At 41.8% G+C, this 26,512-nt stretch overlaps 1 protein-coding gene across 1 annotated transcript in view; it reads left to right on the top strand.

Annotated features, from left to right (window-relative positions):
• PSMC5 (proteasome 26S subunit, ATPase 5) overlaps positions 1 to 26,512 on the top strand; it is a 468,796-nt gene that overhangs the window by 189,948 nt on the left and 252,336 nt on the right. Inside the window, exons 5-6 of the mRNA XM_044055381.1 lie at positions 11,048 to 11,104; positions 21,345 to 21,575. Of these exons, the coding sequence (XP_043911316.1) occupies positions 11,048 to 11,104; positions 21,345 to 21,575 (288 nt within the window). The remainder of the gene's footprint in view (positions 1 to 11,047; positions 11,105 to 21,344; positions 21,576 to 26,512) is intronic.

Here is a 26,512-nt window from a genome sequence, read left to right as displayed (position 1 = left end):
CCATGCAGATGGACAATAGAGGTACGACTGCTGAATCCTGCACAAATGCACTTTATAAGCACTTACACGAGTGCATGGATCGTGCTATCCCTAACGGAACCAAGATGCTATCCTCCAAAAAAAAGGAAGCCAATCTGGTGGTCTTCTGCCATAAACAAACTCTACAACAGAAGAAAGAAACTGTTGCAAAAAAGAGTAAAATCCCACGATTGGAGGAACTCCCTGGTCAGCCTCGGTAAGAAGCAGAGATTCCTCATAAAATCCTCCAGAGCTAGTTATGAAAACAAAATCGCCACTGATTCTAAAGACAACCACAAAGCATTCTATATCTTTGTCAAGAATCTCAATGGCAACACTCAGATCTGCTCTGAGTTGCACCACAATGACACTAAATATACAGAAACTGATATTGCCAACATCCTGGCAGATAGGTTCAGTGCTAACTTTATCCCCCTCTCACCCCCTAAAGGGCCCATCTCTATACCGGAAGAATGCAAAGTTCCTGTAATCACAGCTGCACAGGTAAAAACCACACTCTCCAAAGCCAAGAACACAGCATCCATGGGACCTGACAACATCCCAGGCTGCCTTCTACACGAACTACAGAATGAACTGACACCCCACCTAAGTACCATGTTCAATCATAGCCTGTCCTCAGGCTTTGTGCCCATTGAATGGCGCACAGCGACAGTTATCCCACTCCACAAAGGGGGTTACTACAACAGACCCCTGGGAACTGCCGCCCCATTAGCCTGACGAGCCTGGTCTGCAAGGCCATGGAACGTATCATCATGGAACTCTTAAACAAGACATTGGGGATCTCCAAACTCTGGACCCCACACAGTTCAGGTTTGTAAAAGGTAGATCATGTCTCCTAAACCTGATGGACTTCTTTGAAGTAGTCACCAAAGCCATAGATGAGGGTAAGGTAGCTCACACAGCCTATCTAGATCTCGCCAAGGCATTCAACACCATCCCCCACTCTGGAATTATAGATAAACTCACTAAACTAGGTATAAATCCCTATGTCACAAGATGGGTTGCCAACTGGCTTACTGACAGAACCCACACTGTGAAAGTAGCAGACTCCAAATCAGACTTCAGATCAGTGACAAGTGGAGTACCACAGGGTTCAGTCCTGGGTCCTCTCCTGTTTGGTATCTACTTCTCTGAAGTACAGGCTAACACAGAAGGTCTTTGGCTAACTAAATGTGCAGATGACTGCAAACTAGGAGCCATAATCGAAACTCCTAACGATGTGGACATCCTATAAAAGGGCCTCACTGAGACAGATGCCTGGTGTCAAAGCCATGGTCTCAAGCTCAATGCCAAAAAGTGCATTGTCATCCCCTTTGGTAAAAACTCTGTACCCATGAACTACCACATAGGCGGTAGTCTACTTAACACTGAAAGTGTGATAAGAGACCTTAGGACACAGGTGGACAGTAGTCTCTCCTTTGATAATCACATCGCCACAGTAGTCAGGAAATCCTTCTACGTGGCACACCTCATCACAAAAGGTTTCTCATCCAGAAGAAAAGAGGTCATTGTTCCCCTCTACTCATCACTCATTAGACCCATTATAGATTACAATGCCCCTTTTGGTATGTACCTCACACTCATTAGACCCATTATAGATTACAATGCCCCTTTTGGTATGTACCTCACAAGACATCTACAGCAACTGAAAAGGCCAAAGAAATGCCTCACAAAGAGGATTACTGGCCTCAAACAGATGCCCTACGCAGACAGTCTCAAAAAAAAAACTCCAGCTTTACTCCGTCGCATATCGCCTACTCGGAGGCGATCTCTGCCTAACATACAAAGCTGTGTCAAACCCAGAGCTGTTGGACATGCTCCACTTAAAGAAATCCCAATCCCTCCGAGCTACGCGCTCTAGGGACCTAAACCTTGTCACCACAATGAACAGAACATGCTGGAAGGATAGATTTCTGTCCCAGAGACTTCCCAAACTCTGGAACAGACTACCCATCTATGTCAAGCAGAGCTCCTCATTAGCACTCTCAAGAAAAATCTTGATGATTGGATGGGTAATAGAAAATTCACCCCGGGGATCACTTCTGTAGTTCTGCTTGATGGGCACAGGAAAATAATTTTCTTGGGTGGCAAAAGCCAGTGTACCTTTTTGGCTAGGCTTGTATAGGCCCTAGGGCCAATAGCCTAGTACCTACCTATGAACAGTTACTGAATTTCACCTTGGACAAGGACACAGTTACTGAACTTCACCTTGGACGAGGTAAAGGGAAAGAAAGGCCAGTTCAGGGAGAAAAAATGAAAAGCTGACCAAATGGGGAAGGCCGGAGGCCTTCAGGGATGAGACACATCGAGAGTAGCTACTTAATAGAACTTCTGTTTTCCCCTTCCCTTAAATCCCACACAACTGACAGTCCTATACCCCATTTTTACTCCTTACAGAAGTACCTTGTTATGGACTGTTTCTAGGACAATGGGGAAATGTCACAACTTGCCTTTTTTCCCAATAAACCTGAGACAAGAATAGAGACACCAGTTCAAAAAGTAGTCAGTGTTTCCTGGCATTCCCTCAGTATCCAGAGAGCAAAGATTTGTCGTCAGGCCAATATTACATGAGTACCCCAAATTCAAGGAGCCATGGAGAGAGTACCAGAGCAGGAAGGAGGCACTGGGCTGTACTGTCAATTAATTCTTGCACAAAAGAAAAGGTGGCCCATGATGACCCAGTTAGTCCATTCAAGGCTAAACACATTTTAAAAGAGGTAAAGTTCAAAATGCTGACCTTGCAAACTGTACTACCTGTATTAGGCCTGGACCTCAGATTCTTATCATACTGCAGAATGTCTATTAGCAGTGTACTTCCCTGCCATTTAAGTGCTTGGCATCGGTAAGTATATATTGCAGACCAAGGGACATTGATATTTATCCTTACATGATTCAGAGCTCTGCTTAAGAGAAGACACTTGCAGCCTTGCAGTTCATCCTACCTCCTTCCTGGGACCTTAATTTTGTTCTTGAAAAATTAGCTCAGGCTCCTTTTGAGCTTGCAGCTTCAGTCTCCTTGCAACATTATTCACGGAATACTGTTCTTTTGGCCCTTACTTCAACTGTAGAAGGGTGTCTGAGCTTCATGTCCTTATGGCTGTTCTTCCTTTTTTAGTTTTTTATAGGGGTAGGGTGTCTCTTCATACTAATCCTTCTTTTATGCCCAAGGTGGTTAATGAATTGTCTCTTAATCAGTCTATTAAATTGCCCACTTTTTAACCTTCTCCACAGTCTGCCAGTGAGAAGGTTCTGCACACCTTGGATTTGCGTGGACAGCTCTGGTATTTGGATAAGACGAAGGCCGTTTGCAAGTCTGAATGATTTTTTTCTTTTCATCCTCTTTTTTTTTTTTTTTTTTTTTTTTTTTTTTTTTTTTGTTTTGACCGTTTCTAAACAAACCGTTTCCTCATGAATCTCTAAGGCCATTTCTGTTATTCTTTTTATGGAAAAGCCTTTCTGCCTCTCTTGAGGGCTCATTCTACTAAAGCTGTGGCTTCCTTTGGTGCTTTTTTCAAAGGCCTGGATAACCAGTTCCATCCTTGGGGCTGCTACTTGGTCCTCTGTCCATACTGTCTGTAAGCATTACAAATTAGATGTTGTTTCCAAGACCAGGGTAGGCTTTGCCGTTGCTATCCTGTATTGTTTTCTAGAGGGCTATTCCTTCCACCTCCCAACTTTCCAGTTGAGCTTTTGTTTCTCCCTTTAATGATGAATACCGCAACAGTGATTAGTAGGGACATAGTACAGTTGTGTAAAATCTTACCATAACAGTAGATGTTCTTCTCTTCACTGATGTTCAGCATGTTTCACTTTTGCAGTCATCACTGTAGGGTTCTTCCTGCCAGCAGGCAGTCCTCAGTCGGCCAGAATCCCAAAGTCTGGGTCCGGCGTCGGCTGTTCAGTCATGCTCCCTGACGTCAGAGTGCCAGGAGTACAAAGCTGCCAGCCGACGCCATGTTCCCCAGTCTTTCTTGCCGTGCGGTGAAAGCAGTTCGCAAGTGCCGGTCGGCTGACTCCTGATATTTTTTCATGCTTCAGTCCGAAGACTGACATCTTCTTCTCAAAGCTAAGTATCCCGTTGGGGAAACTTTTTTCTTGCTCCAGTCCGATGTCAGAAAAAGTTAATAATTGCATTTCTTGTGGGAAGCAAATACCTCATAAGGATTTCCATTCTTACTGTATTCCTTGTTTAGGCCCTGACCACGACGTAGCTAGTTGTCGGTTTTGTGCTAGATTTAACCAACGTACGATTAAGCGGAGGTGCGATTTTGCTTTTCACTACTTTGGTAGGCGATTTAATTATAAAATGTCGGACACGCTTCCGACTACCGGAGTTCACAAACGACGCAAGGATAAGGACAGGCCTCCGAGGTCCAAAACAGATGACGTTACACAACCAGGGCCAGCTTCAGGTTCGGCCGTCATCAATGAGGCGCTTTCGCAGCCCCTGTCATCGGCCATTTCATAACAGATAGCCAAAATGGACTCCCATGAGGAGCCAACTAGGCCTTTGAGCACTCCAGCTGCAGGGCCTTCGGACAATGCTCCCTCGGATGGGTCCGGAGCCGCTGTGCAGGTACCGGCTTCCGAGGGGGGTTTCAGGCCTACGCAGCTTCTGATAAAGGCAAAACCCAAGACAAAGACTCCTCCTAAATCTAAGACACCAGCCCAGGCCTCTTCTGATCCGGGACCCAAATCCCAGAAACAGTTACTTAAAATGGCGGAGGACTTGCTAACCATGATTAGGGGGTTCACATCCCCCTCCAGACAAAAGGCCAAGGCAAGAGTTGGATTATGAATCTTCTGATCAGGCATCTATTTCTTCAGAGTCTTCCTCTGAACAGGAATATTCTTTCCCTCCTTATGAGGATTCTGATGCTGAGGAATCTATTCCATCAGCTTCTCCCCCTGAGGATTTTTCTTTTGGGGAAACTTTACATGACATGAGGGAACATTTTCACTGGGAGGGACAGGAGTACTCGGAATCTAAGAGAAGGCTCAGGGATTTCCTTCTTCCCCTGGCTATTCCTCCTATTTTGGATATTGTGGATGATGCCTTTTCTGAGGCTAATTTAACTCCTGACTCCTTTCCTCCAGCCCCTGCTAAGCCCGACGATATTACAGGGTCCCTGACTCCCACCAGTTCCTTTACAAAAATCCTACTGCTGATCCAGAAACCATTTCTCAGGGTCCTAAGGGGGTTAAGGCTGCCTCTGCTAAAAATCGTATTCCGACAGATAAGGATTCCAAAGATTTGGAGAGATGGGGCAAAAAAGTGTATACTTCTGCTACTTTATTGATTAGGGCTAATTTCATATGCTTAAATATCAGCAATTCCTGCTGTCTGTTATGAAACAAAAGCTGGGTACCATTTCTGCATGTGCAGATAATAAGGAATTACATGATTTGATGCATGCCACTGAGCAGGTGGGGAAGCATGGCTTACACTGTGGTTTTGATGCCTTGGAGGCTTCTTGCAGGGCGGCTGCCTCTGGCACAGTCATTAGAAGGCATGCTTGGTTAAAGGAACAAAACTTGCCTGATCAAGTGAAAGCAAAGTTACTGGATGCTCCTGTGCAGCATAATGTTTTGTTTGGGCCTAAGGCTGAAGAGGTGATAAAGAAAATGGAGGATAAGGCAAAATCCATGCAAACGGTTAAGGATTTCTTACAGGTTCAGCCCCCAAGATTTAGCAGAAATTGGACAACTAAAAATTGGTCCTTTCCCAGCTTGGACAGGCCTCAGAGGGGTAGATATAGGCGCTCCAGAGGGAGGACCCAAGCACAGACCTCTTACAGACCTAGACAGTGGAGTGCTTCCACCCCCAGGGGTGGAGAGGACAGACCTCAGTCTTATAAAAAACAGGCTCAATGACTCCCCCTGCACGGCTCCAGGATATTCTCTCCTGGATGCCCCTCTAGGAGGAAAACTCTCTCTTTTTCAACAAAATTGGACTTGCATAACCCAAGACAAGTGGGTTCTGGGTGTAGTTTCAAGAGGTTACAAATTCCACTTTCATACCTTGCCAAGACCAAATGGATGGCCAGACCTACCAAAACACCAATGGTCCGAGGCATTAAACCATGTGGGATCCTACATGGCTATGAGGGCCATAGAACTGGTTCCACAATCAGAGACTGGGCAAGCTTTTACTCAAGGCTCTTTCTAGTTCCAGGATGGGTCTCCTTGAGTTTTGCTTTCTGGGATCTGTCAGCCTTAAATACTTTCCTGGAGATACCAAAGTTCAAAATGCTTACTCTGCAGCAGCTCCTGCCAGTGTTGAGCAAAAATGCATGGATGGTGACATAGGGATGTGTAGGTAAGCCTCCTTTAAATCCAATCAGACAGGAGTGCAGAAAATGCCTCCGGTTCAAGGCCGGCTTGAAACATAAAAAATTCTCTGCGCTGCCCTTTGGCTTGTCTACTGCGCCCAGGGTCTTCACCAAGTGCCTGGCACCAGTAGTAGCTTATTGCAGACTCAAGGGTATTCAAATTTACCCTTATCTGGATGACTGCCTTATTCAAGCAGACAGCAAGGATGTTTTACTCCAGCACCTGGAATTTGTTCAAAATCTTCTCAAGTATCTGGGATTCACTGTGAACATAAAGTCAAATTTGACCCCCACACAACAGATAACTTTTCTGGGTGCTCTTTTAAACACAACAACCCAGATGGCATTCCTGACATCCGAAAAACAACTACAGCTGGCTTCCACTTTCAAAACCTTGGCTTCTATAATTCGGCTAACTGCAAGGAAATTCCTGCAGGCTTTGGGTTACATGGTCTCCTGCATCCTTCTCATACCAAATGCAAGACTACATATGAGAAAAATACAATGGTACCTAAAAAGTGTATGGTCCCAGCATTGCCACAGTCTAAACACACAGATTGCTGTCTTGCCTTGCCTACAAAAGGAATTCCATTGGTGGACCATGGCATGTCTTCACAACAAAGGCAAAGCCTTCAGTCTACCTCCAGCCAGCCAAGTGTTAACCACGGACGCCTCGGATTACGCATGGGGAGCCCACTTGCAGGGAAAGTGTCTGCAAGGTTTTTGGACAGAGGATCAGAAGCACCTACATATCAATTTAAAAGAGATGTTAGCTGTTCAGAATGCCCTCTTGGCTTTCAGGGACCTTCTACAACCAGGACAACTACTGATACGAACAGACAACACCACAGTTATGTGGTACATAAACAAGCAGGGGGGCTCACATTCCTACCCCCTTTGCAGACTAGCCATGACTCTATGGAACACAGCACTAGCTTGCAAAGTGGATCTACAAGCTCAGTTCCTGCCAGGGAAACAAAATACTTCGGCAGACAGCCTGAGCAGGAACCTGTCAGACCCACACAAGTGGATGCTAGGCACCCACATATTCAAGACGATTACAGAAGCCTGGGGCTGCCCGGACATAGATCTATTTGCATCCCCCCTCAACCACCAGTTACAGATTTTTTGCACAAGGACTTTTCACAAGCTAGCATGGAAAGTGGATGCACTATCATTCAGTTGGTAAAACCTCAAGGGGTATGCCTTTCCACCACTACCTCTTCTACCACGGGTGTTATTAAAGATCAAACAGGACAAGCCCAAGATGATGATTCTACTTGCCCCAAATTGGCCTTGTCAATTCTGGTACTCAACACTGAAGAATCTATCTCAGGAACCACCGTGGATTTTGCCTCAGATTCCCAATCTTTTTGTCCCAACACCAGGGCCAGGTTCTGCACTCTCATGTCAAAACTCGCAGCCTGGCGAATTCAGGATCTATGATTAATCCTCCCCTTCCCAAAAAGGTCATGGATGTTATCTTAGAAGCCAGACGGCCTAGCACTAGAAAATCTTATGCAGGTAAATGGAAGAGATTTTGCACCTGGATGCATGCTCAGGATTCGGATCCTCTCATTCCTAATATCCCTCTGATTTTGTTTTACCTAGCAGACATGCTACATAAGGGTTTATCCTTCACCTCCATCAAAATTCATGCCTCGGCTATCTCTGCACATTGCAATACAGACCCTCCACTCTTTTCACATCCACTTCTGAAACAATATCTCCGAGGAGCAAAGAATTTAAGGCCCCCTAGGACACCACCCATACCTGCCTGGGACCTCAACTATGTTCTGGAAAAACTCACTCTGCCTCCTTTTGAGCCTGCTGCCACAACTGATATTAAGTATTTATCATGGAAGACAGCTATCCTACTGGCTTTGACTTCAGCCAGGAGAGTCTCGGAGTTACAAGCTCTCATGGCTGTGTAACCTTATATTATTTTTCACCAAGACAGGGTGTCTTTAAGGACTAATCCTACTTTCATGCCTAAAGTGGTTTCCAAAGTGGCTTTAAATCAAACTATTCACCTGCCAACTTTTTTCACTAATCCACAAAATAAGGGGGAAAGGATCTTGCATTCCTTGGATGTACACAGACAACTTCGTTTTTACCTGGACAGAACCAAGGATATCAGGAAAACAGAGCAACTGTTTGTTTCTTATGCAACAAACTCCCAAGGCAAAGCTATTTCAAAACAGACCATTTCTAAATGGATTGCTCATGGAATCAGATTTTGTTACTCTCATCATGGAAAGCAAATCCCAGGAAAAATTAGGACTCGCTCTACCAGAGCTGCTGCTACTTCAGCTGCCTTTATCAGGGGAGTACCTACCAAAGATATTTTGGAAGCTGCAACTTGGAGTTCAGTGCATACTTTCTCTAAGCACTATAATCTCCCTCTTTACTCTAAGTCTAGGGCAGGCTTTGCTTCTGCAGTCTTGCAGGGCCTTCTAGCCGCCCCTTCTTCTCTATAACCACCACCCCTTATCTCGGCTTTGGGATTCAATCCTACAGTGAAGACTGCAACAGTGAAACACAATGAACATAGTACAGTTGTGTACACTTACCATAAATGTAGATGTTAGAGTGTCTTCAGTGTTGCAGTCTGGGTTACTCTCCCTGCTGTCCCCTCTTATACTTTCACTAGTGTGCTTACCTACTTCACCTTTCTTCTGAGGTGTATTTGCTACAGGCTATGGGGTTTGTGGTATGTTCTTTTTTGTTTTTTTACTATTGGCCTTCATTTTTAGGCACCTGACATTGGGGCAAGAAAAACTGGAGAACATGGCGTCGGCTGGCAGCTTTGTACTCCTGGCGCTCTGACATCAGGGAGCATGACTGAACAGCCGATGCCGGACCCAGACTTTGGGATTCTGGCCGACCGAGGACTGCCTGCCGGCAGGAAGAACCCTACAGTGATGACTGCAACAGTGAAGACACTCTAACATTTACATTTATGATGTGTACACAGCTGTACTTTTCAGGTTTTGCCCCCTCCCCTTTTCCCTTTCTGGATGCACGTGTCCTCTTTTCCTTGGACTGTTGTTCCTCGTGGTGCTGTTCACTTCTGAGGTATGGACTCCTGCAAGTCACCTTTATGCCGTCCGCAGTGAATGTGGAGCATACGTGTGACATACGATATCCCTATAACAACCTAAGGCTTTGGTATACTGGCCAGATGTAGGGATGCCCTAGGGAATTGAGTCCCTTCAGTGATGAATACTGCGGAAGTGAAAAGAAGGACATCTACTGTTGTAAGATTTTACACAACTGTATTTTCTGGGGTGTGATGAGTTGGCAGACTTCAAAAGTTCCCTGCAGAGCACTGTCAGAAGTACTGGGTGAACAAATGAGTGTAACTAAGGAAATTATTAGTTTGGGTTGGGACACCGGATCAGAATTGCCTAGACAATAAGGCCTTGTTAAGTTTAACTGTTGGCTGCCAAAAAACAATTACTAGACAAAAAAACAATTACTAGACAATGGAAATCAAAGTATAAACCAACAGTATTTGAAGTATTGAATATTATAACAAAGGTAAAAGAACTGGAAGTGGCATCTTTTGAAAAGGGAAGGGGCAAATTAGACCCAAAAATAAATGGAAATTGTGGGAACAGAACATGCAGAATAATTTTCAGAAGGTAATGAGGTTTATGGGAAGGCAGGAATTGAGCAATTTTGTAATGTTGAACTGATGGCAGTTATGAAAAAGCACATGCATGATGTATAATGTATGTAACTGGAAACCTGTTAGTATAGTTTGTTTTATTTTATATCAATGTATGTTTACCTGTGTCAAGTGGTAACTTAATAAAGGTGTTAATTTTTTCCCTTTTGGGGGTGGTAATGAATGTTATTCTTGCTGCTTCACCAATCGGGGAGGAGGAGGGAAGAGGTTTAAGGGGGGCAGTCACTTGCATTGCTGAGCAGTGTTTGAATTCTCTGGCAGATCATCTACAGTGACATACTTTTAGGTGTGGTGTGGAGGTAAAAAAAAAAAATCTGATGGCTGCTCAGCTGAACTCATTTCTTGTTTCATCTAGCACTGTGGCTTCTGACAGGCAGTGGGGAATTAATGAAACTTGTTGGCAAAGAAGGGTTTGAAGGTCAACAATGATTTAAAAAAAAAAAAAACTTTGTTGAATTCAGTAAGTACTTTATGATAAAGTACGTTAATGTTCAGTTAAATTGGTCTCTAAAGATGTGTGTATATTATTTTTTGGATTGTCAATATGGATTCCACTGAAAAAAAGGAATATTCCTCGCCAATAGAAAATGTAACTAAATTCTGTAATTTGTGGGAGAATCTCGTGACTGTAAAACTGAATACTAATACTTATTTTAAAAGGTGCATCACCCTCCTCCTGTTTGGGAATATTCTGTTGCGTAATCTGGTGTTAGAGCTTCTTAATCCATTGTGCTATTTCTGACTTGACCCCTTTTTTAACAATCTCTGTATTTTCTTTTGAAGTTGAATTTGAACATAAGTAAAATAATGTCTAAAGTAAGAATCGTCTCCATTGTGTTCCCTATTCCAATACTGAAGTGTATGACATTGCATTAATGCATTTAAAAGAAATATATTATCTAGTAATTTCTTTCTGTCTTGTTAAATATTTACTTTTTTTGGGGCATTATGCATATTTTATTCATGTTTGATTATTTTTCAGGTGCATCCAGAAGGGAAGTTTGTAGTGGACGTTGATAAGAACATTGACATTAATGATGTAAGTTAATATTGGAGAACATTGATAAGAACATTGACATGAATGACGTAAGATAATATTGGAAAATGTTGATAAGAACATTGACATGAATGACATAAGTTAATATTGGAGAACGTTAAGAGCATTGACATTAATGACGTAAGTTAATATTAGAAAATGTTGATATGAACATTGACATTAATGACGTAAGTTAATATTGGCGAACGTTGATAAGAACATTGACATGAATGACGTAAGTTAATATTGGCGAACGTTAAGAACATTGACTTGAATGACATAAGTTAATATTGACGAACGTTGATAAGAACATTGACATGAATGACGTAAGTTAATATTGGCGAATGTTGATAAGAATATTGACATTAATGACGTAAGTTAATATTGGCGAACGTTGATAAGAACATTGACATTATAGGTTCATACTAGGCTATCTGCCCTAGGGCATTTATAAGCCTAGCCAGAATGTGTTTGGCTTTCGCCACCCATTTTAAATTTATTTTGCTATGCCCTTTTTCGAGGTTAGTATACTGTGCCTCTGTCTAACAGTGACACAGAAGTGATACCCGGGGTAAACCTACGATCTCCCATCCACTCATCAAGATTCCTCTTGAAGAGAGTCAATGAGGGACTCTGCCTAACCTGGACTGGGATTTTATTCCAGAGTGAAGGGAGCCTCTGGGTTATGAATCTGTCCCTCCAGCATGTCCTATTTATTTCAGTGCTGAGGTTCAAGTCTCTCGAGCGCGTAGCTCGATGGGATTTGGATTTTCTGAGGTGCAGCATGTCCATTACTTCCGGGTTGGACATGGCTTTATACGTCAGGCACAGATCGCCTCTGAACAGGCGGTATGCCATTGAGTAGAGCTGGAGTTTCTTTAACCGGGCAGCATATGGCATCTGTTTGAGCCCTTTGATCCTCTTGGTGAGGTACTTTTGGGGTCTTTCCAGTTGCTGCAGGTGTCTGGTAAGGTACATCCCAAAAGGGGCATTGTACTCAATTATGGGCCTAATGAGGGATGAGTAAAGAGGCACGATGACGTCCCCATCCCAAAAGGGGCATTGTACTCAATTATGGGCCTAATGAGGGATGATTAAAGAGGCACGATGACGTCCCCTGATCTAGATGTGAATCCCTTCATGATTAGGTGGGCTATATAAAATGTTTTTCTAACCACTTTGGCCACGTGGTTGTCAAATGAGAGATTGCTATCAACTTGGGTCCCCAGGTTCCTAATTACTTCTGTACTTAATGGATTACCACCTATGTGGTAATTTGTGGGCACTTTGTTTTTGCCAAAGGGGATGACTATACACTTTTTGGCATTTAGCTTGAGGCCATGGCTCTGGCACCAGTTGTCTGTTTCTATGAGGCCCTTTTGGAGGTTGCTTGTGTCGACTGAAGAGTCTATTATGGCGCCCAGTTTGCAGTCATCTGCGAACTTGGTCAGCCACAGTCCTTCCGTGTTGGCCTGTACCTCCGAGAAATATATACCGAACAAGAGAGGTTCCAGGACTGAACCTTGTGGGACACCACTTGTAACTGGTTTGGAGTCTGACATGGCTCCAGCAATTCTAACCATGTGGGTTCTGTCCTTGAGCCAGTTTGCAATCCATCTAGTGACATAGGGGTTTATATTTAAGCTGGTGAGCTTATCTATAATTCCCGAGTGGGGTATTGTATCGAAGGCTTTTGCGAGGTCCAGGTAGGCTGTGTGGACCACCTTCCCCTCGTCAATGGCCTTGGTGACTGTTTCAAAGAAATCAACCAGATTTAAGAGGCAGGATCTGCCCTTAACAAAGCCGAACTGGGTAGGATCCAGTGTTTGTAGGTCCCCACTATCTTTATTTATGAGGTCCATGATGATCCTTTCCATAGCTTTGCAGACAAAGCTAGTCAGGCTTATGGGGTGATAGTTTCCAGGATCCGTTGAGGCACCACCTTTATGGAGAGGGACCACTGTTGCTGTACGCCACTCTTTAGGCACATATCCTGTAGTAAGGCTGAGATTGAACAGTAGTTTTATGTTTGGGTTTAGCTCTTCTTGGAGTTCATGTAGGACGCAGCCCGGGACACCATCTGGTCCCATTGATGCTGTGTTTTTTGCTTTGGAGAGGGCGGCTCTTACCTGAGCATCTGAGATGTCAGGGGGCAGCACTCTGCTGGGATAGATATTTGCCCTTTGTTAGGGGAGTTTGCTGAACCTGTCAGCTAGGATGTTGGCAATGTCTGTGGGTTCGGTGTATTTTTTGTCATTTTGGACTAATTCTGAGCATATCTGGGAATTACCACCCAGGTTCCTAACATAACTAAAGAAAGCCTTGTGATTATCCTTAGTGTCCTGTGCAATTTTTCTCTCGAAGCTAGCCTTAGACAATTTTATGTGTGCCCGTAGTTTTTGCTAATACTGATCAGTGATGCCTTCCCTTTTTGGGATTTTGCTCTATCATTTAGTAGCTTCCTCCTTCTATTGTATAGTTTGTTTATGGCTGGGGTCCACCAGACAGGACGTCTGCCTTTGGAGGATTGGGTCTTGGGTTTATTTGGGATCGCATGATCCATGCATTCCTGAAGGTGTTCATAGAATGCGTTTATAAAGGATTCAGCAGTCTGGGCCGTATTTTCCACAGGCCCAGGGGCTTTGAAGGATTCCACCTCAGTTTTGAGGAGTGTGAAATTTGCTTTAGAGAAGTTTTTCACTGTGGTTTTCTGGGCAGGGGGTGGGGTCGGGATGTGAATATCCAGTGAGATTAGTTTATGGTCTGATCTTACCAGTGAGGGATACACTTCTGGTCTGGAGCATAGAGTCTCCATGTTGGTGATGATCAGGTCCAGTATGTTTTCCCCTCTGGTGGGAGTGGTAACAAGTTGTTCCATAGCATTTGAGTTTATAAATTCTAGGAACCTTTGGGGTGTTGGAGCTAGAGTAATGCTCCCAGTCTATGTTTGGGTAGTTGAAGTTGCCCAATATAATGGTGTTTGGAGAGACCTTCATATTTTCCAGTGTTCTCAGGAAGGCCGAGTGGGGTTCCTGGGTTTGGGAGGGTGGTCTGTAGCAGGCTATAAACTGGAAGGCAGTTTCACCCACTGTTAGTTGCACATGGATAGTCTCTGATGCTTCGTGCTTTGCCACCAACCTGGAGGTGTGGGTATCTTTGATGAATATCGATACTCCCCCTCCTTTTGTGGTTCGGTCCAAGTTTTGGGGCCGAAAAGCATGGTATGAGGTATAACCTGGTAGTGCTGGGGTGCTCTCGGGAGCCCTGAACCAGGTTTCTGTTACTGCACAGATATCGATGTTCTCCATGCTAAGGAGAGTTTCGAGTGCGTGCATCTTGAGGTTTAGACTTCTGGCGTTGAGTAGCATTACTCTTAGTATCTTATCCCTTGTGATACCTATGGAGGTGGGTTTGTCTTTTGAGCCTTGCCTAAAAAAGGCACTATGGGGGTAGCAAGAGCCTTTGCCAATATCCGAAAGCCCAGGGGTGACAGGTGCAAGCCGTCCCTAGCGAAGCATCGTGGCTTGTCGAGCATATCATCCCAAGCTGAAAGGCATTGGATCCCCTTTGAATGACACCAGTACTTAAGCCAATTGTTGAAATTGATCATCTTGTCTTCATATTGTGGCATCATTCTTGGTGAGGGTAAGATGCTACTCGAGGTCAGGGTCATACCGGCCTGGGCTACATGCTCAGAGAGCTCCTTTATGTCTCTTTTCTTGTAGTCTAGGAAGGTACGTCTCAGGTCATTCACACCAGCATGGACAATGACTGAGTCATATTTGTACTTGCCTTGGAGTGACCTGAGTGCTTGTGTTATGTGGTGGATCCTAGCGCCCAACAGGCTGCTCACCGTGACCCTCTCCTTGTTCAGCCTGGTGAGTGGGACGTCAGTGTGCCTGACGATAGAGTCACCTATTGCAAGTGTATCAGGTGTGTTGTTTAGTCTTAAGGGCTGTGACTGTTTGGCACACTGGCTTTGTGAGATATGTGTTGCACGTGTTTTGTTTTGGGGTAGCGGCTGCTTGGGTGTCTGCTTTGGAGGTCTCTGCTGCTTCGGCAGATCTTTATTTAGAGCCTCCGAGTATGTTTTTGTGTGATTATGTTTGGTTTGCTGTCGTGGTAGGTCTATGTGAGACTGGAATTGTAGTGAGTGTGGTTTCCTTCTCCTCCTGACTGGTTATGCCAGTACTGAGTTGAGAGAGCTTAGCCTCCAGTTTGGCTATATGGTTGCATCTCTCACGTGTTGGAATTTGTTGGGAGGAGGAGAGGGTTGTATGTGTACATGAGGCAGTTGTAACATTGCCTCAAGATTCCCAGATTCATCAGCTGGACCGGAGAGGAGATTGACAACTGACCTTTGGACATGCTAGAATAATATTGGGAATTCCTTAATAATTGAAAACCAGGGCCAGTGGGGAGTGAGGGTGTAGTGCTTTTAATTTTTAGTGCTGACTTATATAATTGCTTTAGTGAGCAAGTGCCAGGTAACTTAAGTGCAATGTGTTACAGGTAACTTAAATGCAAAAACGACAAACAGTCACTTTCTTTCAAGTGAAACAAGGAAGTAAGTACAGTAAGCAATGCAGATATCACTAGTGATCCACAGAAGCGCTGAGAAGCCGCGTATTAGGTGGAATTAGCATTCCAGGGAAATAACAAGCAAACAAACAACAAGCATATAACAAAGCTAGATTCAGCAGGCCTGGATCTAGTCTATGCTACAGCAAACAAGGTGTACCAGTTTCAGTAAGATACAGTTCAAATATTCAGGCGCTATAAACCTTTAACCAGAAATTCCCAGCTCAGAAGGGCAGAGTCCAACTTCTTCTCCCACAAGAGTGCAGACCACAAACCTTCTTAATGTAAAATAACTGGCCTGAAGCCCAAGTGCTTAAACCAGAACTAATACACTTTAAGAATAACAGACACTGGGCTCTCAATCAGCAGTTCCCAACTTAGAAGGATGAAAGCTACCCGTCCTGCCACCACAGTGCATGCCACAAACCTTCCTAATGTAAAACAATTGGTCTGAAGCCCAAGTGCTTAATCCAAAAGACTTAGGTTCATAGGTTCATACTAGGCTATCTGCCCAAGGGCATTTATAAGCCTAGCCCATAGTTATGTGGCTTTCGCCACCCCTTTAGTTTGAATAAAAACTATGCCTATCATTTTGCTGTGCCTCTGTCAAGCAGTGACACTGAAGTAATCCCTGGGGTATATCTGTGATCTCCCATCCATTGGTCAAGATTCCTCTTGAACAAGGCCAGCGAGGTGCTCTGCCTCACATTTACTGGGATTTTGTTCCACAGCATAGGGAGTCTCTGGGTGATGAATCTGTCCCTCCAGCACGTTCTATTTATAACCGTGTCAAGGTTTAAGTCTCCCGCCCTTGTGGTTCTGAGGGATCTAGATTTTTTGATGTGAAGCATATTCATCAAATCTGGGTTTGACATGGCCTTATATGTCAGGCACAGGTCACCTCTGAGCAAGCGGTATGAGACTGAATAGAGCTGGAGTTCTTTCAGTCGGGCAGCATAAGACATATTTTTGAGACCCTTTATCCTTTTGGTGAGGATTTTTTGGGCCTTTCAAGCTGCAGCAGGTGTCTGGTCAGATACATTCCGAACGGGGCATTGTACTCAATCATAGGTCTAATGAGTGATGAGTACAGGGGGACGATGACCTCCCTTGATCTAGATGTGAATCCCTTCATGATCAGGTGGGCGATATAGAAGGTTTTCCTAACTACTTTAGCAACATGAGTGTCAAAATGAAAGGCTACTGTCAACCTGGGTCCCCAGATCCCTGATGACTTTTTCTGTGCTCAGTGGATTGCCACCTATATGGTAGCTAGGGGTAACCTTGTTTTTCCCAAAGGGTATGACTATGCATTTTTTGGCGTTTAACTTCAGGCCATGGCTCTGGCACCAGTTATCCGTTTCTGTGAGGCCCTTCTGGAGGATATCTGTGTCAGATGTGTTTTCGACTATGGCCCAGTTTGCAGTCATCTGCAAACTTTGTCAGCCATAACCCTCCTGTGTTTGCTTGTACTTCAGAAAAGTAGATGCCGAACAAGAGTGGACCCAGGACTGAGCCCTGTGGGACACCACTTGTGACAGGCTTTGAGTCTGACATGGCTCCAGCAACTCTGACCCTGTGGGTTCTGTCACTTAGCCAGTTTGCAACCCATCTTGTGATGTATGGGTTTACATTCAAGCTGAGGAGTTTTTCGATGATACCTGAGTGGGGTATTGTGTCGAAGTCCTTTGCCAGGTCGAGGTAGGCTGTATGGACTGCCTTTCCCTCATCAGTGGCCTTGGTGACTGTCTCCCAAGTTTAAGAGGCAGGATCTGCCTTTGACAAAGCCAAACTGGGTTGGATCCAAAGTCTGCAAGTTCCCTATGTCTTTATTTATGAGTTCCATTATGATCCTCTCCATGGCTTTGCAGATAAGGCTTGTCAAGCTAATGGGGCGGTAATTTCCAGGGTCTGTGGAGGCACCGCCTTATGAAGTGGGACCACAGTCGCTGCGCCACTCCTTGGGTACGTATGCGGAGGTCAGGCTAAGATTAAACAGCTGTCCTAACTGTGGGTGTAATTCCTCGTTGAGTTCGTGAAGCAGACAGCCGGGACACCATCCGGTCCCATGGATGCTGTGTTTTTGCCTTAGTGAGGGCAGTTCTCACCTGGGCGTTGGAGATGTTTGGGGGCTACAATCCTCTGGAATAGATATCTCTCATTTTGGGGAGGGGAGAAGTTTGCACTGAACCTGTCAGCCAGTATGTTGGCAATGTGTGTAGGTTCAGTAATTTTCACATCATTTTGAACTAATTCTGAGCATATCTGGGAGTTTCCTCCTAGGTTTCTAACATAGCTAAAGAAGGCCTTATGATTGTCTTTAGAGTCCTTGGCGATTTTCTCTCAAAATTTGCCTTGGATGATTTTATGAGAGCTCTTGGTTTTTTACTTATAATGATCAAAGGTGTCTTACCTTTCAAGGATTTTGCTCTATCTTGTAGTAGCTTCCTCCTTTTGTTGTAGAGCTTGTTTATGGCTGGGGTCCACCAGACTGGACGCTTGCCTTTGGTACAGAGAGTCTTAGTTTTGTTTGGGATTGCCTGATCCATGCAGTCCTGTAGGTGCTGGTAGAAGGCATTTGTAAGTGATTCAGCAGTTTGAGTAATGTTTACCACTGGCTCAGGGGCCTTAAAGGAGACCTTAGAATGATAGCTACACTTTAATCAAGTTACTCTTTACACTTTAATCAAGTTACTACCAAGCAGTAATAAATACAATTGAATACTTTAGAGAATGCCAGGATTAGTGCTCAAGTTACACAAACAAAGCTAGATCCAGCAGGCCCGAATCCAGTCTATGCCACAGCAAACAAGGCGCACCAACTTCAGTAAGAAGCAGTTCAGATATGCATGCACTATAAGCCTTCAACCAGAAATTCCCAGCTCAGAAGGGCAGAGTCCAGCCTCTCCTCCCACAAGAGTGCAGACCACGAGCCCTCTTAATGTAAAATAACTGGCCTGAAAGCCCAAGTGCTTAAACCAGAATTAATACACTTTTAGAATAACAGACACTGAGCCCTCAATCAGCAGTTCCCAACCTAGAAGGATGTAAGCTACCTGTTCTGCCACTACAGTGCAGACCACAAACCTTCTCAGTGCAAAACAACTGGTCCGAAGCCCAAGTGTTTAAACCAAAAGGCTTAGAATGAGTTACACCAAGCAGTAATAAATACAATTGAGTACTTTTAAGATGATGCAAAAGTAAAAAAAAGTAGGTAGAAACAAGTACAGTAAAAGCAGATGAAATTTTTTTTTTTTCTGAACAAGTGCTGAGATCAAAGAAACAGATTTGAGTGCTGAAACTAGAAAACTGGCTAGTTATAAGAAAAAAAACTAAGCTAGAAGGCTTCCCTCCAACACAGAAGGGCTTGGGGGCTCAGAAACCTACAAATAGTCTATACCACTTAACAGGAAAGGCAGGAATTCCTACAAGCTTAATTTTTTTTTTTTTTTTTTTTTTCTGTTTCCCAGATGCTCTCTTTGTACACAGTAGGAGTGCCTGAAATCAGAATATGATCTCACTGCACTCAGTTGAGTGAGCAAATGAGATGGGCCCAGAAGGAGTATCCAAACACAAATTTACAAGAGGGGCGGGCAGTTGCAAGGCCACTAAGATTAACACCAAAACAAAAACAGGGAAGGTGGGTGGGACTAACTGAAGAGCAGAGTGAAAACTTCCAGTTCAGTTAATATTCCTTCCACACAGTTAAAATCAATTTAAATACTGTATTTTTTTGAAAAAAAAAGAGCAGATAAAGGTACTTAAATTCTCTTATACGTACAGTTGAATATAGCAAGTTCTTAGCCGGCCAAAGCTGTGGTTTTTAAGCAGAAAATATTTCACACTCTACCACTTAAATAGGCAAGCACAGGAAATCACAGAATGTGACTACCACCACACCTGCAATTACTAGCAAATAATAAAATTCAGCAAGCACTGACTAACTTCCAGTTCAGCTAATATTCCTTCCACACAGTTAAAATCAATTTAAATACTGTATTTTTTGAAAAAAAGTGCAGATAAAGGTACTTAAATTCTCTTATATGTACAGTTGAATAAAGCTAGTTCTTAGCCGGCCAAAGCTGAGGTTTTTAACGACGTTGATAAGAACATTGACATGAATGACATAAGTTAATATTGGCGAACGTTGATAAGAACATTGACATGAATGACGCAAGTTAATATTGGCGAACGTTGATAAGAATATTGACATTAATGACGTAAGTTAATATTGGCGAACGTTGATAAGAATATTGACATTAATGACGCAAGTTAATATTGGCGAACATTGATAAGAACATTGACATGAATGACTTAAGTTAATATTGGAGAACGTTGATAAGAACATTGACATGAATGATGTAAGTTAATATTGGAGAATATTGATAAGAACATTTACATTGATGTAAGTTAATATTGGAAAACGTTGATAAGAACATTGACATGAATGACATAAGTTAATATTGGCGAACGTTGATAAGAACATTGACATGAATGACGTAAGTTAATATTGGAGAATATTGATAAGAACATTTACATTGATGTAAGTTAATATTGGAAAACGTTGATAAGAACATTGACATGAATGACATGACGTAAGTTAATATTGGAGAATATTGATAAGAACATTTACATTGATGTAAGTTAATATTGGAAAACGTTGATAAGAACATTGACATGAATGACGTAATTATATTGGCGAACGTTGATAAGAACATTAACATGAATGACGTAAGTTAATATTGGCGAACGTTGATAAGCACATTGACGTGAATGATGTAAGTTAATATTGGCGAACGTTGATAAGAACATTGACGTGAATGACTTAAGTTAATATTGGAAAATGTTGATAAGAACATTGACATGAATGATGTAAGTTAATATTGGAGAACGTTGATAAGAACATTGACATGAATGACGTAAGTTAATATTGGCGAACATTGATAAGAACTTTGACATGAATGATGTAAGTTAATATTGGAAAATGATAAGAGCATTGACATGAATGACATAATTATATTGGCGAACGTTGATAAGAACATTGACATGAATGACGTAAGTTAATATTGGCGAACGTTGATAAGAACATTGACATGAATGACGTAAGTTAATATTGGAGAACGTTGATAAGAACATTGACATGAATGACGTAAGTTAATATTGGAGAACGTTGATAAGAACATTGACATGAATGACATAAGTTAATATTGGCGAACATTGATAAGAACTTTGACATGAATGATGTAAGTTAGTATTGGAAAATAAGAACATTGACATGAATGACATAATTATATTGGCGAACGTGGATAAGAACATTGACATGAATGACGTAAGTTAATATTGGCGAACGTTGATAAGAACATTGACATGAATGACGTAAGTTAATATTGGAGAACGTTGATAAGAACATTGACATGAATGATGTAAGTTAATATTGGAAAACGTTGATAAGAACATTGACACGAATGACGTAAGTTAATATTGGAGAACGTTGATAAGAACATTGACACGAATGACTTAAGTTAATATTGGAGAATGGCTTGGAGTGGCTTTAGTTCATTGCAGTATAGGTTAGTGTGAGGTGGTTCTGCTCCTTTATTGATGTATTGTATTGTTTGCTGTAGTCTAAATTTGCTTTTTACATGTTTTTTTGCCTTAATAGGTGACTCCAAACTGCAGAGTAGCCCTGCGAAATGACAGTTACACTCTTCACAAAATCCTTCCAAACAAAGTCGATCCCCTTGTGTCACTGATGATGGTAGAGAAAGTTCCAGACTCCACATATGAGATGATTGGCGGTCTTGATAAACAGATCAAAGAGATTAAGGAGGTGATTGAGCTTCCCGTGAAACACCCAGAGCTGTTCGAAGCTCTGGGCATTGCACAGCCTAAGGTCAGTAGTAAGGAAACACACAAGGCTAAGTACTGCTAGTACCTGTAACATGCTAATAAGACTGATTTTGTAACAGTTTGCTTTGTGTTACAGGAATGACAAGAGAAGGATTAGGGAATGCCAAATTCACATGGAAAGCAAATGATACATGTGTGGATGAAGCGACTCTGATCTGCTCGACCCTTAAAATTGTTTCTAATAGTTTTTTTTTTTTTTTACATGTTTACACCCTGTTAATGTCGGAGTATTTGTTGCCATTAGTATATTGTTCTAAATAGCTTCATCAAATGTCCCCAAATTCACATTTCCACTGCAGCATTTAAGTAGAAGAAATGCACAATGTTGCTGCCTTCTTTAAAAAACATCTACATACTGTACAGATTACTTCCACCATTGAGATGGATTGTGACTGTTGATTTAAAATTAAATAATTTCAGTGTTTTCTGTCCTTATGTGACCCTTGTACTTGTAAAAACACTCCAGGCTTTAATCTGAAATGTTTATATATCACTTTCCGAATTTCTTTAGATGTGGCATTGTCGTGTGTAGCACAGAGGGGGGGGTGGTAAGGCTTTTAGATGTAATGCTCTCTAGTAATAGGTGCCCAGAGAGTTGAGGCTGTGAGCAAGTAGTGAGTCATTCTGTAACATTATTTGGATTCATTCCACCAACCTTCACCTGTATACTGTGCAGCTTTAAGAAAGTCACATTTTATTTATTTACCTGGTTAAGACTATTTAATACATAGTACAGCTCTGACTTACAAATTTTTTTGTGGCGCTCAAGAGACACCCCCAACAGTTATCTATAAGTGATGGCCTAATTACAGCCTGTAAGCTTTTTTTGTTTTTAAGAAACATTAATTTACAAACTGTTTATAAGCAAAAGTTTCTTCATAGATCATTTGTTTTTAGAAGTTGCTTAAAGACCAGTTTGACACTTTACGCATTTTCACTAAGCAGTTGTGACTGGTACTTATAGGCTGCTCATAAACTGTCTGTCGGTTCTGTTTTTAAAGGTAGTGTAAGAAGTGAGCAGTTTGACATTTGACATTTTACAAGCTGTCTGTAACTGATTGTTGAATGAGAGCATGTAAACGTCGATACTGTTTAAAGGTTCAGCACTCGTGTCATGCGTTTCCTGCAGCACATTTTTAAGCCTTTGTTAACATGAAGGATAAATACACAGTTGTTTCCCTTGGTGTATAGCTTACAATGTGAAAATGCAGCTCGGTAGTAATCTAGACCATTGATTTATGGAGCAACTTCTCAAAGTAATTTTTTTTTACATTTTTATTGAGATAACACTTTTGACGTAGGCAAATTTACATTTATATAAAAGTAAACAAAACTGTATTAACAAGTTTACATTTGCAAACATGCTTCACATATATTGTTATATAACGTAAGCAACATAACATAAATTATTAAGTTCCTTTTTTAAAACAAGAAACATCTTTATTAAACCATTACTTACAACATAGGCAGTCATACATTTATATAATTGAAAAATCACACCGACACTATCCTAGTTGCAAACATTGTACATCACAGACCACATTGACACACACCCAGTTGCAAACATTACGTAGCTCATTTAAGGCCTGACTTTTAAACCTCATTCCTCCCCTGTATGTATTGTTCCCACAATTCCTATTTTTCTTCTCCTGTGTAGTTTGCTCCTGCCCTTTTTAAAGTCCTCATTTCCACTTGTTTTATCTGTTACTATATTCACTACTTCCAGTAAAGTTGGTTTAGATTTTGATTTCCATTTTGTAGTAATTGCTTTTTTGGCAGCCACCATAATTAGATGCAGCAAGGCCTTGCCATGTCTAGGCAATTCCGATTCTGTATCATAGCTCAGAAAAATCATCCCCCTCATCACACCAATCTGCCCACCCAGCATCGCTGACCGTGCATCCCGCAGGGAATTCTAAAGTTCGCCAACCCACCGCACTTCCAGAAAATATGTTCCCAGTTAGTTACCTCTTGCCACACAGGCAACATTTGCTGTCTAAGTAAATGAAAAAAGACCGATGGTTAGACCACAGCTGAAGATAAAAATGGAATAATCCAAGCCAAGAAGACAGCTTTAGATGAACTTACAACAGGAATGTATAGAAAATCTACATGGAGAAATAGTATCTTACATAAGACTAGCATGCATCCAACATTTGTACATAAAAATGTAGTGAAGGGACAATATATGAGAATAAGACGCTTACATAATACAGATGAAGGCTTTGTGAAGACAATGACTGTATTAGAGAAAGACTTCGTAAACAGAGGTTATAGTAAGAAAGACATAAATGAAAGCTCTAAATATACCATTGAAAATAGGGATGGGAGATGTAAACTGCTCTTCTCAAATACTATAGAAGATGTTAAAAGCAAGGAAGGCTATGATATTAAAGTCAGATTTCCTATAACGTATTCGAGTGACATCAGAAGGTTTTGTAATATTTTTGAAAAGAATTGGAATGTTTTATTGTCAGATCCTGATTTGAGAGAACTGTTAGAAGATAGACCCAGCTTCTCTTTCAGAAATAAGAGATCCTTAAAAAGGCAACTTTGTTATAAGTTTAGAAATAATGAAAGAATGATACAATCAGATAGGCAGGGGATTTTTCCTTGCAGAAATTGTACAGCATGTGACTATTTATATAATAAATCTACATATAAACATCCTATGTTAGGATTTATAATTGATATAGATTTTTATGCTGACTTTAAAACACAAAACTTGGTATATTTCAGCTTTTGCACTATATGTCATGCCTTCTACATAGGTAAAACCAATAGGTGTTTAAAGGAACGCATCCTTGAACACCTCAGAGACATAAGAAATAAAAAAGATACAAGTGCTTTAGCAAAACATGTGGAAGAAGATAGGAAGCATATTTTTAATTTTATGGCTTTAGAAATAATAAATAAAAGTAAGAGGGGAGGTATTATAAGGAATAAGGTAGAGGAAGCAGAACAAAGATGGATTTTATTAATTCAGGCAGATAGGTCCCCTGGATTGAATAATGCTGTTTCCTTGAAACCATTCTTAAAATCCAGACCACTAAAACATTAAGTAATATGGATTATCACATAAATATGTTTGTTACATGCATATTTTATTTATGTAGAATATAAAGCAAATTGATATATTGATGTATGCAATTTTAATTAGTCTGTGTCATAGTTTTATGTGTGTTTTCATTGGTTGAACTATATTTTAAATACCAATGTTTTAACTGTTTTTATGAGTCTGAAGAAGCGATCAGCTGACTTGGATCTCGAAAGCGCTTACTCTTGTTTAATAAAGGGCAATTGTTGTGAAGCTGCAAGTGAACTGTTTCCTACCTTGACTACCACATTTCAGTTACAATTTTTGGCTTTATAAAGGGCATTGTTGTGAAGTTACAAGTGATTTATTTCTCGGCTTGGATTATTCCATTTTTATCTTCAGCTGTGATCTAACCATCGGTCTTTTTTCGTTTACTTGCTTGAGGTGTATACCAGGCATTTACCCAGCCTTTTGTATTTTTTCATTTGAACATTTGCTGTCTACCTGAGGAAAACATTTCTGGAGTCTACTTGGGGTGTAAAATATTTATTTAAGCATTTCCAAGCAAAAATCCTAAATCTTGTAGATTTTTTTGCATATTTATTGCTTATGCAGTCTCTCTTCTCAGTTCTTTCCAACGTCCTCTGAATGATTCTTACAGTTGTCATGCAATATTTTATATGCTCTACTAATTCGTTTTTAGTGGCATCTTCTGTTGTAGGTTTTGTTAAAACTCTACCAATGCTGGTCTTCGTTAGAAACCCCCCCCCCCCACCATTTCTTTCTCTTTGCCTATACTCTGATACTAATCCTTGATAGGGAAGGAACTATCTGATCTGCAGTCTAAATAGAATGGGAAGATGCTAAGGATTTATCATCTTTGCCTTTCTAGTTATTTGCTTCCCAGTACCTTGGTTCCTTTGCCAGTTTTCTCCCGTAAACTCCAGCCCCCTCTTGCCTATCGCCTATATCCTTGTGTCTGACTACAATGTGCTGCGTGATCTGCCTTTACTGATCATGATCAATTTCAGGATAATCAGGAACAGAAAATGTTACCCCCCCCCCCTTCAGAACAGTGATGCATTTTAAAGACTTGTACACTTGAATGGTTTGGGAGTACAGCCAGAGATATTTATAAATTGTTTGTGAGAAGGAATAAATAGTCGGAGCAGGCAAGATTCATAAAGGTGTTATCCCAGCAAATACAAGAGCTGCAACCAACATGGCAAAGGATTTGCTTTTTGCTACTGAGCAGCAAGAAGCATCGAAGGAGATTTTATTGTCTCAGATAATATTCAGTGGCATCCATGCAAAAAACATGAATTAACGAGTACATGACTGCGGTGTCCAATCCATGCAAAGAATGTGAATTAACAAGTACATGACTGTGGTGTCCAATCCATGCGAAGAGCGTGAATTAACGAGTACATGACTGTGGTGTCCAGTCCATGCGAATAGCAAGAATTAACGAGTACATGACTGTGGTGTCCAATCCATGTGAAGACCACAAATTAACGAATACATGCCTGTGGTGTCCAATCCTTGTGAAGAGCTGTAAATTGACGAGTACATGACTGCGGTGTCCAATCCATGCGAAGAGCATGAATTAACGAGTACATGACTGTGGTGTCCAGTCCATGCGAAGAGCATGAATTAACAAGTACATGACTGTGGTGTCCAGGCCATGTGAAGAATGTGAATTAATGAGCACATGACTGTGGTGTCCAGGCCATGTGAAGAATGTGAATTAACGAGCACATGACTGTGGTGTCCAATCCATGCGAAGAGCTGCGAATTAATGAGTACATGACTGCGGTGCCCAGGAGGCAGTGCTCGGCCATCAATTAGGGGTTGTACAGCTGCATGCAACTGAGAATAAGTTA

The sequence above is a fragment of the Protopterus annectens genome, chromosome 13.part0 (assembly GCF_019279795.1).
Source record: "Protopterus annectens isolate FY-2018-M chromosome 13.part0, PAN1.0, whole genome shotgun sequence".
NCBI classification, from domain to species: Eukaryota; Metazoa; Chordata; order Ceratodontiformes; family Protopteridae; genus Protopterus; species Protopterus annectens.
The sequence above is the reverse complement of the archived record's forward strand: the minus strand, read 5'-3'. Positions and strand labels throughout refer to the sequence as shown.